Source organism: Oratosquilla oratoria, chromosome 9, assembly GCF_046742065.1.
Source record: "Oratosquilla oratoria isolate Oo_2021 chromosome 9, ASM4674206v1, whole genome shotgun sequence".
Lineage (NCBI taxonomy): Eukaryota > Metazoa > Arthropoda > Malacostraca > Stomatopoda > Squillidae > Oratosquilla > Oratosquilla oratoria.
In genome coordinates this window covers 79,440,802-79,454,683 of record NC_134785.1, presented here as the reverse complement: position 1 = coordinate 79,454,683, position 13,882 = coordinate 79,440,802, and the positions used below count along the sequence as shown (strand labels likewise).

General features: G+C 37.5%; 1 protein-coding gene across 2 annotated transcripts in view; it reads left to right on the top strand.

The window, feature by feature from the left end:
- The window catches only part of LOC143028637 (integrin alpha-IIb-like), a 641,228-nt gene that overhangs the window by 128,567 nt on the left and 498,779 nt on the right, over window positions 1–13,882 (top strand). For both annotated transcript variants that reach the window (XM_076191051.1, XM_076191050.1), the window contains exons 3-4: window positions 9,220–9,359; window positions 10,611–10,711. In XM_076191051.1, the coding sequence (XP_076047166.1) occupies window positions 9,220–9,359; window positions 10,611–10,711 (241 nt within the window). The remainder of the gene's footprint in view (window positions 1–9,219; window positions 9,360–10,610; window positions 10,712–13,882) is intronic.

Sequence of the window (13,882 nt, the reverse complement as noted above, 5' to 3'; positions counted from 1 at the left end):
TTGCTGAACAGAAAACAAGAAGTAACCCTTTGCCGGTTGAGGATTGGTCACTCTAGATTATCCCATGGCTTCCTTATGGAGGGCAGTCCTCCTCCATTTTGTAATGATTGCCTTGTTCCTATGACCATTAGACACATTATGGTGGAATGCCCCAGTTATGATGAAGAAAGACAACAATATTTGTCAAAACACAGAGATGAAGGAGATCTGTCCCTTCGAAATGTTCTGGGATGTAACTGCAATATAAATTCTATTTTTTATTTTCTTAGTGCTATTGATCTTCTCAATGATCTTTAGATTTCAATTTTTTTTTTTTTTTTTTTTTTTTTTTTTTTTTTTTTTAAGCTTTTACCACTTCCTTTTCTTAATCATAAATACTACGGCGTCAATGACCATTGATGTTGCGACGCTAGATAAATCCCAATTATTCAATTCAATTATATTCTGCAGCCAAAGCCGCTACTAGGCTCAGCCATATAACAGACAAAAAAATCCCTCATACAGACTTCAAACAAATAATTCATTGTTATGTAATGGAGAAGTGGCAAGAACAATGGACAAGGGTGGACGGTAGTTACAAGTTAAGAGAGATTCACCCCTTGGTGAACCCTAGGAAGTGTCATTCTTTGGACAGAAGGTCAAGTATTGTTTTAACAAGATTAAGAATTGGCCATTCCTACATTACCCATAAATTTTTTATGGCAAGTGGAGCAGAAAGGCTGGCCCCCCAATGTCCCACTTGCCAAGTTGTTTTTACAATAAAACACATTTTAATTCAGTGCCCTGCATACTCTAATAAGCACAGGGCAAACTTTTTAACAAATTTATCTTTTAAAGAAATTTTAGGGGAGGAAGCTCATGTGAAGAATGTTGTAAAGTTTTTAAAAGATCAATTTATCTTATGAAATTTAAAATTGTGTATATGAATGCTTGTGAGTGTATCTTGTTCTGATGTGTTTATGTGAGTGCTTATTGTTTTTACTGTTTTACTTGAATTCGTATATAAGATAAATATGTGCTGAATGGCCTACCGGCTCCGGCGCTTGGCCTTCAAGCCAAAAATTTCATAAATCAATAAATCAAATCAAATAACTATAGGCCTATAAGTTTGACTTCAATCGTAGGAAAAATAATGGAAACTATCATCAGAGATGCTATTGAACATCATTTAGGAAGTAACCGTTTGATAAATGATAGTATGGTTTCAGACAGAAATGTTCTTGTGTGACTAACTTACTCGAATTCTACAACACAGTTATCTTGGATTATAACAAAAGAAACAATATAGAATAAATATATCTAGACTTTGCAAAAGCTTTTGATACCGTCCCCCCTAAAAGACTACTTACTAAATTAGCTTCACACGGAATAAGTGGTAGCCTATTAAGTTGGACTAGTAATTGGTTGAATGATCGAAAACAGAGAGTTGTTTTAAATGGAAAAATGTTACAAGTGGAGTTCCTCAGGGTTCCGTTCTTAGGCCACTTCTATTCATAGTATGAATAAATGATATAGACCATGGACCAAAACCTACTGTTTCCAAATTTGCTGATGATACAAAGCTGTGCGGAATGGCAAATGATCGTTTAAACCAATTAGATATTCAAGAAGATTTAGATAAATTACAGCAATGGTCTGAAAAGTGGCTAATGAAATTTAACACAAGTAAATGCAAGGTAATGCATAAAGGTAAAAATAACAGTAAGAACGATTGCAAGTTATTTGGAAATTCATCAACAAAAGTGAATAGTGAAAAAGATCTCGGCATAATTATCAGTAACGATCTCAAATCATCCAAGCAGTGTATTTCAGCCTCTGAGAAAGCAAATAAGATTCTAGGACTGATTGTGCGATCTTTTGACTTCAAAAGTCCATCACTCATTAACAAGCTATATAAATTGTTAGTTCGTCCACATTTGGAATACAGGGGGTCATCGCAATTCGACAGGGATGGGGTGGTCTATCATTGGTTGAACCTGGGTTCTGTCGAATCATGATGCAGTTTTTCCCATAGGAATACATTGTAATTAGGGGGGATAGGGACCGACCTCCAGCCCAGACCCCACCAAAATATCACTATGACCTCTAAAAAACACTAACTTAGACTAAATCAGTAATATTAAAGGCTTCATTTTTATCTAATTTTATTGATTAAACACATTAAGCTGCTGTACAGTACATTTTTGGTGGTGGATGTTGTGGCCTGCAAGTCCTCCCACAGTGACAAGGCACACTTCTGCACGAGTCCCATGCTGATCGGCATCTTGCATTGTGTCGTGTCCTCTATCCACTTGATCAACATGTATTCCATCATGTCGAGATGGGAGTCCCCTGAGCCACGGAGAACAAGGGAAGTCGTGGAAGATGCTGATGCTGCAGCCTGGCGGTACTTGTCCCTGTTCTTCCAAATCGTTGATACTGTTGATCTCGGGACACCCATTTCTGCTGCAACGGCAGAATGAGCCATACCTGCCTCACACTTTCTTATAAGCTCAAGCTTATCTTTGAAAGGCAGGAAAGTGTGTTTCTTAGGGGTGGGGCTGGAGGTGGATTTGCACGGCATGGTGGTGGAACAGTGGAGCGTGGCTTGCCTCGACGATGGCTGGGGCGAGAGTGAGACAGAGTGGGGCATCGGGAGTGGCGGCAAATTCGACCGGGTGCGTGGTGCGCGAGATTTGAATGTCGAATTGTCGAGTCTGGCTGTCTAACCTTGAGGGTTGGGTATAAATTAGCTACTGTTGAATTTGCGATAATTCGAATTGCAAACGGTCGAATTGCGGTGACCCCCTGTATGCTGTTTCTGTATGGTCACCGAATCTCATTAAAGACATTGACAGACTGGAAAAAGTACAACGGCGAGCCACAAAACTGATTCCAAATATAAAAAATAAATCATACGAAAATCGACTAAAACACATGAATCTGTTTTCCCTAAAAAAGCGTAGACTCAGAGGTGACTTGATACAGGTCTTTAAAATTCTAAAGGGAATTGATGTCAACAGTGACCAAATTTTCACATTGAATGAGAATCGGACAAGAAACAATGGCCTCAAACTGTCCGGAAATAGATTCAATTTGGAAGTAGGTAGAAACAACTTCACCAACTGTGTAGTTAATGAATGGAGTAAACTTCCTGCACAGGTAGTGCAATGTAGTTCAGTTCGAATCTTTAAGAATCATTTAGATAAACACCTAAGCTAGATGCTGTAATGATTACAATTTATTTTATATTATTTGTTTTTGTTTTGTTATCATTTGTCTGTCTGATTCTCATTTATTATTAGTTGTATGTCAATTTATTATTATTAACTATTTACCTGTTTGTTTATTATTTAACTATATGCATTTATTTATGTTTTATTTGTTATTTACAATAGTATAGTTTTTATTCATTAATTATTATTATGATTTTTTTTTCGCATCCTACCTAGATATGGACCAAAACGTCTCCTGTCGGCATAGGAATTCATGTTCCACTCAATTGTAACTAGTTCCCCAACTCCAAGACATACCCATACATGGCTTGGTTGATCCTACCTGACCTACATGTTGAACAGATAGTATTAACATTATACCATTCCCCAGTGCATTGCTTACAGTGCCACCCTGCAGTAGATACAAACAAAAAATTGTATTCGTCTGTGAAAATAATTGAATACTAGAAGTTCACATTCTCTGCTGCATATGGCTGGGCAAACCATAACTTTTCTACCTTGTGTTCTGTAGTCTATAGGGGTTGTGACACGAGAAGGAAGATCAGCATCTATAAGTCATGTGTGGGTATTTTGTGAGCTGCAAGGCGTCTGTGATATGAACATATAGATTATTGTCTGATATGTGTTAATTGAGTTAGTGAAAATTAAATGTTATTTTGAAATTGTATTATGAATGATTAGGTATGCTTTTGTATCTTGTTTTACTTGTAGGTTTTTGAAATTCTATAAAAGTTGAAAACAGTAAATGGTGTTTGGTGTAACAACTGATGGACATGTAAACATGTATTTCCTTCAGTTATTTATGTACGAGCATCATCTTCAGTAGGATTTCTCACCTGTTTTGGAGGCATTTTAAAGGCACAAACAGTACAATACCAAGGAGTAGGCGCTGAAAGAAGGACCAGTCGTGCACACAACAAAGATGGCAGGAGGAGACACAACACTATGTGTCAATGGTGACGTCAGCAAGATGGTGGCGCGGGATTTGATTTTCCGCTTAGTAATGGACACCAATGTGCCCGCGTAAAAAAACATTTTCCGTGTAAATAGCTACAAGATTTTCCCCATAATTTGACCGCGTAAATAGAATTTCGTGTACATAAGGGCATGTGCACAAATTTCACAAGTCACATGTGAATCACAAATATGTAGAGTCCACTAGGAAAAGGAAAAACACACGGAGTCCGAGCACTTTCGTGATATATTCACATTATCAAGGAGTACAGAAAAATGAGAACAAAAAAATGGAGATACAGAGTATAAATAGGACAAGAGAGACATTTACCCTCCTCTCCGAAGCCTAAAAGCTCAGGTTGGGTCACTCGGCGAGGTCATGGAAACAGATCATTATTACATTAACTTTTAAAATATGTACTATTTATATTACTGACAATATATGGATCTAATTTATATAATCCTAAACTATTATTAATGAGTTGGTCATAATTGCATTTGATAATTCCTGACTCTATGATATTTCTTTCTGTTATGTTCTTACACTGTATAATTTTCGAAGCATTTTTCCAGTCAATAGGATGGTCAAACTCACAAACATGTTTAAAAAGTGCACTAGATTCTTGGCCCTTTTTTATGCTGTTTAATCCTAACCTCTAATTCTTTTCCTGTTTGACCTACATAATATTTGTCACATTTACTACAAGGTATTTTATATACACAGCCTGTAGAATTGTCAGGGGAATTCTTTATGAGAAGATTTTTTAGAGTTGTATTGATCTTGAAAGCTACATTTACATTGAAATATTTAAGTATATTGGGAATATAAGATTTTCATTAAAAGGAAGTACAAGTAAATTCTTTTTCTCAAACTTTCGTTTTGGTTCGCCTTTATAGAATGTCCTTTTTGCTTTTTTAAAACATTTGTCCAAAAAGAATTTGGGATATCTCAACTGTGTTCCGATATCATAAACTTTGTTCATTTCGTCATCCACAAATTCTGGGCTGCAGATGCGCAGGCCATGAAGGAACATGGAAGAAAATGCTGACTGTTTAATTCTATTATGGTGGGCTGAATAGTAATGTATATACGCATTGACATTGGTTGGTTTTCGGTGAATACTATATTTAAATTTCTTATTACATCTGTGAATGTTACAATCTAAGAAAGAAATGCATGAATCTTTTTCAATTTCTATAGTGAATCTTCTCATAAAGAATTTACCTAGTTGTATTTTGCGGGAAGGGGAGCTATGCTCGTGGTGTCCCGCCATTGTATCTCGCAGTGTCTAGTTTGCTTTTAAACTCATGGTTTTTGCGCATACTATTTCATTATCCAGTTTGTTCCAAGTGTCCAAAACTCTATGTAGAAAACTGTTTTTCTCCAGTTCTCTTCTATAGCTATGTTTTTTTATTTTCTTTCCATGTCCTCTTGTGTTTCTCTTGTCCCAGTTAAGTCCTCTCTATCAAGTGCCTTTCATGATTCTGTAGATGGTCAATAGGTCACCTCTCTCTCTTCTTTGCTCCAGTGTCAGTAACTCCAGTTTAGCCAATCTCTCCTCGTATGATAGGTTTGCAGGTGCCATTTTTGTAGCTGCTCTTTGGATTCTTTCTATTTTCTTTATATTCTTTTTGGTACTGGGGGACCACAATGTCGCCGCATACTCTAGGCCTTATCAATGTAACCAATATTTTTTTTTATCATGTCTTCGTCCAAGTATGTAAATGCCACTTTTATTGATCTTAGCAAGTTGTAAGTCTCCGTGACAATTTTGTTAATCTGTTTATCGTAGGACAAGTCGATTGTGATAATTACTCCCAAATCTTTTTCAGTTCCTACTTTCTTTACTTCCTTGGTTCCAGTTGTATATTTTCCTGATATTCTGTTTTTGCTTTTTCCAAACTCCATTATGCTACACTTCTTAGTATTAAAGTCCACTTCCCATTTCTGACTCCAGTTCCATATTGTGAATACCGATTTGAAATGGTTGCTCATAATTTCTGCCATTTTTTATTCTTTTGTATATTCATGACTTCCATGGTGCAGTTTTTCTATTTGTTTGTTTTTTAGTTTGCCATTCACATTAATAATCTGTAAAATAGTTTAGGTTGTTCCTTGCATTTTTCTATTATTTCTTTCATAATTTCTCTTTTCTTCCCTGCATATTTTTACATAATCATATCTTTGATGTATGTTTGCCATTTGCTCTTTTTTTTTTTTTTTTTTCCATTTTTTCCAGGCTTTCTCTTTTATCCTTAGATTCACTATGTTTTTTGTTGTACCAGTTCTGTATGTATGCTCTTTCTTGCTTTTATTGTGGTACATATTTGTTCACACCCTCATTATAAATTTCTTTTAGTATATTCCATTTCTCCTCCATCCTTGTTTCTTCCTGTAGGAATTTTTCCCAGTTTGCATTATGAAATAATTGTTTAAGTTTCTCAAAATTTGTTTTGTTGTACATTGGTCTTTCTATTCTATGTTTCTCATTTCTTCCTAGGTCTATTTGCTCTTTTAATTAAAATTCTATTAGTACATGGTCACTCTTTCCTATTGGTGTTTTGTAATAAATTCTGTCTACAATTTCAGGTTCTGACATAAGTATTAACCTCTTCAGTATGAGCCAAAATCTTGCGGGCAGCATTAGCTGCCAGACGTACGATGTGTCGTAATAGTACTCGCATCATAAAATAAAATCACCGCTTATATTGATCGTTCTCTCTTTCACCCGTGAATTTTGATAACCACAGAAAATGTGATGAAGACAGTTTAGAGAGTATGTCATTACGCAGGGGCAACTACAATAGATATAATCAAGACGCCGATATGGCAGCCTCGCGTATCCACTTGCTCTTCATGCCGCCTACGGTTCCTCATTGTTTCTGTATCTGGTATTTTCCTTTATCCACTGAGTCATTGTTTATTCAATGGTCATATCGAGTAGCATGCTGCCCCATATGTCTTTACCTTTTACTGTCATTTGTTCCCAACATATTTCTTTCGAGTTAAAATCACCCATAATTACTGTATTTCCTCTTTCAGTATATCAGTCAGTTCATACTTAGCATCTTCCAACAATTTGGAATGATCGTGTTCTGTCCAGGACTGTGTTTTGGGGGTACATACACTACTACAAATTTTCTACTTTTCATGTGGTTGATTTCTACTTTTATCATGATTGATTCTACATTGTTTTTTCCTTCTGTTAACTTTGTCATATTTAAGTCTTTGTTGGTCAGAAATAATACTCCCCCTCCTTGTTTTTCCTTTCTATTCTTCATCCAGTAGTTGTATAGAACTTGTCCCACAATGTTTGGTGGTAGATTACCTTTTAGTTTAGTTTCTACTATTCCCATTATGTCCAGTTTTTCTGATGCCAGATAGTCATTTAGTTCATTCAGTCCAGAGATCATTCCATCTATTTTGGTATAGGCTAATTTAAAAAAAATTCTTTTGCTTATTTTTCTGTCTGCTTTGTTTCCTTTTTCCTGATATACCATTTTCTCAGCCTCAGGTCCACCACTTTCCAAGAAAATGAAAATAAATTGACGCAGCCCAAAGGGATTTCTCCCCGTCTTCTCCTTTTCTGCATGAGGGGATGGTGTTGTGGTTAGGTTCGGACACGCCAGGGGAATGAAACTCACAGTAACTCTATGTACTTGGCTTTACTTAACTCTAAATGCGTAAAAGGAGAACTTGACGTGTGGAGATGACTGTTGTTTGGAGAAGGGTACTGCTTGGAGCGGAGAGCTGCTTGAAGATGTCATGTCCTAGAGTGAACTGATCTCTCGGTTTGGTCCCCCTCCTTATAAAGGAGGCTGGTGCGGACCCAGGCAACTTGTGCTGGCTCCTGATTGGCCTGTTTAATTTTGTTGTGGACGCTTTTGCTCTACGCTTGCCAACTATGACAAGCGGGGCATGTAGGCTTAAGTCGAGTGTCTGCCGACCGGTCTCCGGTGAGTTTTCCAGGCTTCTGATTGGTCGGCTGCCTTGCGTTCGGACGTTCTTGCTGACTATGCTTGCCCACTATGGGGGATATTTAAGCTTGGGTCGGAATGCATCACGGCCAGTCTGGTTTAGACTGGTACCGCGTCACCACAATGGAGAGGGAGGGTTGCCGATTTAATGAAATGGCCGTGCTGTGGATATGCTGTGTCTTGTGGCACTGCTTCTGACCCAAGGCAGTGGGCGAGATAGAGGGATGACCCATCATCCAGAAAGTGCCAAGATAAGAGGGTGGAGAGGAATGGAGTTTGATGGGGATGGAATGGGTAGGAGTGGTTTTTATGCCTTTGTTTTTTGGTTACCTCCCTTATAAGGGAAAAAAAGCCTTTGGTATATGTATATACTAATAAAAATGTGAACAGAAACAATTTATATGGCCACCTACTCTTGATAAGAGGGAGGGAAGAGGGTGGAGAGGAATGGAGTTTGATGGGGATGGAATGGGTAGGAGTGGTTTTTATGCCTTTGTTTTTTGGTTACCTCCCTTATAAGGGAAAAAAAGCCTTTGGTATATGTATATACTAATAAAAATGTGAACAGAAACAATTTATATGGCCACCTACTCTTGATGTATTACTTGGTGTTTGTGAACCACAAGAATGATGTTTGACAAAATCTTTTCAAGTGTCATTACCTTGGTAACTGGTAATGAAAATGTTGTTCGAAGTGTTGTTGAGGTGAGAGCTACAATGGGGTGATGGTAAATGGGTGGTGAAAGTATAGTTTTAAATTCCTGTAATGGGTTGCAGGGTGGGGGTTTATGAAGAGTATGTAAGAGATATCAGGGCAGACCATTTTTTTTTTTTTTTTTTTTTTTTTTTCTTGTTTCCCAACAAATGCTGAACAGCTTTATTCAACTGAGGGTCCTACTCAAAACAAAATTTGTTTTCAGTCACTTCAGGCTTTTATCCCAGGTTTGCCCCTCAGCTGAATAAAGCATTGTATTTGGCACTGTGGTTCAGCTAGAACAAAATGTTATAAAGGCACAGCACTATATTGAAGAGGTTAAAAGGTAAGAATGATGCTAATGAAAATTCTCCGCAGTGTGGTTGTGTCAGCACCTATGGCTGGGAATGTCATTGGAGGTGATGTCAATGTGTCTTTGCCTCTTGGGGCACTGTACTTGTGCAACTTGGAAGGAGACTGCAAACTCTCACATGAGTTACCTAGGATCACTAAACCTCGTAAGTGTGAATTAATTCTTCTTGGGAACTGTTTGGAGGTGGGTATGGATATTTACATTATACATAGTTTTTCTGGATTGAGCTGGACTTTTAGCATCTTGTCTATTTTTTTTTTTTTTTTTTTTTTTTTTTTAGTTTGCTCTGAGCTCTCTTAAGTGCTCACCAAATGTAGGGTACTTTTAAAGCAGCAGCCAAAGTGGTTCCCAACTTTGTAACTATTTCTCTAGTTGGATGTATTTAATTTTACCATACAGGAAGGGAACTATGCAAATGGAGTCCTGTCTTATAGTCTCCAGTTAACATGATTGATTTTATTTGGTTTAACATCATGAACTCTCCCTCTTGGAGGAAGCTAGGATGGTGCCTCCTAATGGAGGGCTTTTTGAAACAAGTAATTTAATATAGTATACTATTATTATGGACTTGCTTGAAGAGCAGAGTTTGAACTGCCTCTACTCCTGATCTTTGTCACATCTAGTGGTGTTCTAATTTGTTTAGCTATTGAGCATCACTCCAGTTGTAATTAGATTATCATATTTAGTTATCATACCTCACTTAAATTCATGTATGGTTTAGACCAGTTCTATTTTCCTGTAAGCCAATGTTTCTTGATCTGATGAAGACTCAATTTGGTTTAATGTCACAAACTCCCCCATCAGGAGGTTAGGATGGTGCCCCTTACTGAGGATATTGTAGCATGATATTTAGTGAACCATGCCCTTAGTTCAACTTGCTGGTGGCAGAGTTTGAACTGCCATCACCTTGACCTTCACCACAAGTAACAATGCCCTATCTTGGTTGTGGTGCTCAGGTTATGAAGGGGAGTGGATAAAATTGACAGATAATATCTCTTGGTTTGAGATGGAAGGTCATTACAAGGTCTTGGAAATAAGTTGAAAAAGACCACATGTCTGAATGATGTTAAGAAATAGTTTTCCATACAGATGTGTAAACTACTGGAATAACCTAAATGATATAGTATAAACTGGAACCATACATGAATTTAAAACCAGGAATGATATATAATTGGAAAATTAGGAAAGACCTCACAACCATAGCTCCTTTCTTGTATACTACAGTTTGGCTCATGTACATGTACTGTAGTTCTTTTCATGTGGGTATTTGTTTGTTGCTATATTAGAGTTTGGTAGATATGCGAGTTTGCAGGTGTGCTTTGCTTCTTTTGTTGTGCCTCCCCCCTTTTTTTATTATATATGGTTTTTTTTTACACATATGCACTCCCCTTTTTAGGCGAATTGGTAGCATTGACAGAGGGCACCCAGGTGGCAAACATGGGGGTTGGGTTTGGGGAGACCCTCTTCACAAATGCTCAGATACCCTCAAAACTTGTGGTAAGTACCATAGTTTATGATATTATTTGATCTCTAGGGCACAACCAAATAACAATGGTCTGGAAAAGAGCATTGTAATCCTCACTTGAAAAACAAACAGAAAACCTAGCATCCAATAGACCAATTGCCTTACTATCCACCATCAACAGACCAATTGCCTTACTATCCACCCCCAATAGACCAATTGCCTTACTATTTACCATATCCAAATTGATGGAAAGACTGATGTCTGGAAATTCCATAATAGCATGCTTGTGTTTAGGCTACTATCCAGGTTTAAAACAGTACAACACAGAATAGATTTAGCCACAGATGCAAATTGCCTCGGATGTGATCACCACACAGAAGACACTGAATACGTCATATAACATTGCCCCAATCTAGTGTTATGTAGACAACACAGTATATCTAACTTGAGTGACTGGTGGGTCAATCCACTGGCTGTTACTTGTTACTTAGAAACTGTGGGTCTCCTAGAAGAGAGACCTGGTGCAGTGGATTGATTGAATGATAAAGAACATTAAGGGGCCAGTGATGGGTACCTGCATGTGGTGGTCCTGCAAGATGGACATCAGAGAGAATCCTTTCCCTGCTGCCCATTTTCTAGAACTGTCAACCCACTAACCTTCATCTGAAGCTGTAGCCTTATGGGGTTGACACCTGGTCTCTGATCTGGGCCCTAAGATATCTTTCTATGAACTTCAATTGTATTTCTTACACCTTTTTACATATGGAGAGCTGATAACCTGCAACTGCTCCTCTCCTTTTGGTAAGAGATGTAGAAACAGTCCTGCACTAATACATAACAGACAACAGTCCAAAGTTTCTTCCTAGAGGAACTGCAGGAGGTCTTGAGGACCCCTGCCAGGCACTATGGGGCTGCAAGTTTCTAGTTATTGAAACTCAAGGGAACAGTTATATTTCAGATATCAGAACTAACCCTTGTGGAACTTATTAATTACTACTATACTCCACCTTGAAAGTGTGTCCTTTACTGCTGTTCTCATGTTCAAGTCTTTCAGAAAATCCTTTATCCATTCAGATAGCTTACCAGTAGTTTCCACCAATATGCATACTGCATACATTTTATTCCTGTTGGTGCCAAATTAGTGTACATAGCTAATGATTAGCTTCTTGTCTGAAAAGATTAAACTAAATTTTCAAAGTTCTTGCCCAGTTCATTATATGTCCCAACCAATTCCCCTTCTTCTTGTCTTAGATTATCTTTCTTGGCTTAGAACTTCTTTCCTGAATGCTTGCAGTACCTTGTACCATCCATTGTCCCCACAGTTGTTGTCAAACCCATGTTCACGAGACCCTCTCCTCTTGCCTTTCTTCTTGTTCCAAGATCTCTCAGGATGACCACCTGACCCAACAAGCTAAAGTTCCTCATAGTACCAACTGCATTGTATCTCCATTTTCTCATTATTGCATCTTCACCATAGTCCAGACACAATAAAGGCTTTGATTAATACTTTTATCCACTACTAGTTGTACAACAAAGTTCCAGTAATCGGGAATCTTTTGTCAACATGCTTTATTATTGTAACCAGCACACTTCTTATAAGCATCATGCAATGAAAGCTTGATAGGATTCAATAAGAAAGCATCTCTAGAAAGAATGTTATGGTAGTAATAGATATAAACAAGGTATTTGATAGAATTCTTAGGTATATACTATAAAAAAAATCAAAGGACATCCATCCAAAACAATGACAAGAAATAGTAAACAAAATTCTAAGCTAGTAGACAGTGCAGAGTAACCCTGAATAACCAAATTTCTTGGACTAAAATACTACAAGGAGCAATACTATAACCTGCATTATTCAACCTCTTCACAAGTTATCACACATCAGATCCAAACTATAACAACAAAGCAGATGACTGACAATAAAAATCAACTATAGGAAATATAATATAGCTGCTAAGAACACCCAAGCCTATTTGGATGAACTAATAGAAACAATAGAAAGGAAGCCTCCCCTCAAAATTCATCATTAACATTATTTTAATTAAAGAAATATCCCATTGTAAAATTGAAAACAAAACTCTTAGGGAAAGAACCCGCACATTTTGGACTTTACTTTTGATACTCATGTAACCGCCCACATATCAAAGATCTGACAGTGATAATCAGTAAGAAAATAAACACTCAAAAGTCAGTTGTAAGTATGGGCTTTGGACAGCAGAAGGATACTTCAGTTACACTCTATGAACAGTTTTTGAGAATCACACTCATCTATGCTTCCACAGCATGGTTACCAATAGTTAGGAATACAAAGACCCCCAAAAAAAACATTCAAAGTAAAGCAAGCAGAACCTCGGTTCTCAAAAGTCTCTCAAATTGAACAAATCTGTCCTTGTCAAAAAATAATTGAGAACTTTTTGCTTTTGGTAGTTGACCACATTATTAAATCTCTGCCAACCTGAACAGAGAAAAATGGGGCAAGGTACAATTTTTGTGGGAAAATATCATCCTGATGAAGTTATATCCAGTAGATTAGTAAATTTGTTTTGGTCTTCAACCACACTGGTTCTGGAACTGTTTTCTAGAACAGTTTGGTCAAGAACCAAGGTTCTGCTGTACATAGGAACTACAAACTTGCCCATGGAACATCATATGAAAATGATAGGTTCACAGCTCTATCCAAGAGCCCTCAATTCTACTTACCCATCTTGCTACATCACACAGGTACACCCAACTAATTATAACAAAAATATTGCACCAGCTACATACTACTTAAGCATCTACAACTACAGGTAGTTCTCGTTTTGTGCGAGATATGGGTTCCTACAGGCTTCGCACAAACTGAAATCGCACAAAAAAAACATATTTTCCCCATAAGAAACAATGGATAATAGGGGGGATGCGGGTTTTGGCCCAAAAAACTTCCATTTTTTGAACGAAAAACACATTTATTTGACTAATAAAGTGAACATGTTCTAAAAATGTATTGTTCAAAACCTATAAGTAACACTAATGTGTAAATAAAGTGTAAATAAAGCACCCATTAACACTCAACACGATGCTCCCTCACTTCTCACAGTCCCTCACAGTCACTCGCCATCTTCGTCTGTGCTGTCCACCTCCTCTGGCACATCCACTTCCACTTCCACTTCCTCTCCTATAGCTTCAGGGTCATCCACTTCCTCTTCCTCTTCTGTCACTGG